This window comes from Diaphorina citri, unplaced genomic scaffold (genome assembly GCF_000475195.1).
Source record: "Diaphorina citri unplaced genomic scaffold, Diaci psyllid genome assembly version 1.1 scaffold48232, whole genome shotgun sequence".
Classification (NCBI taxonomy): Eukaryota; Metazoa; Arthropoda; class Insecta; order Hemiptera; family Psyllidae; genus Diaphorina; species Diaphorina citri.
Window position 1 is genome coordinate 1 of NW_007425550.1, and position 499 is coordinate 499.

The 499-nt window shown below is 34.9% G+C and overlaps 1 protein-coding gene across 1 annotated transcript; it reads left to right on the plus strand.

Annotated features, from left to right (window-relative positions):
• Nucleotides 1-182: 182 nt before the first annotated feature.
• On the plus strand, nucleotides 183-463 carry LOC103523862 (iron-sulfur cluster co-chaperone protein HscB, mitochondrial-like; the record flags this gene model as incomplete). The annotated part of the gene is made up of 1 exon (XM_008488872.2): nucleotides 183-463. A coding segment is annotated over one exon (281 nt), but the record flags the coding sequence as incomplete, so codon positions are not given.
• Between the last annotated feature and the right edge of the window lie 36 nt (nucleotides 464-499).

Consider the following 499-nt stretch of genomic DNA (forward strand, 5'->3'; position numbering starts at 1 on the left):
CTGAACTCAAAAATTTATAAGATACAAAAAGAAATTAAAAAAAAAAAAATATTTTGTAATAAATAATCAATAAGATTCATTGGAGCTAGTGGACATTGAATAGCTACAGGTAACATCCTCAAGCTCTTTTTCCTCTGATCCTTCTTTCAATGTGTAAATGATCACCCTACTTTCTACTCTTTCTAGTAACCCATGTTCTTGTGTTCCAGGAAGAGCAAGCAATATCAGAAACCTATTCCTCCTATTTGAACAAAGCCTATTCCATTCTACAAAACCCTCTCAAAAGAGGCCTCTATCTGTTATCACTACAGAACATTTCCATAGAGGAAGATAGTAAAGGAACGGATCAGAAATTACTCATGGAAATTCTAATGTTGAATGAAGAACTGGATGAGGCTTCAAGTGAAGAAGATTTGGAGAATCTGCAGACATCGATACGAGCTACAATAGAGGAGTTGACAAAGTAAGTTGTTTTCAGGAACAGGCCAAATTTCAGTCT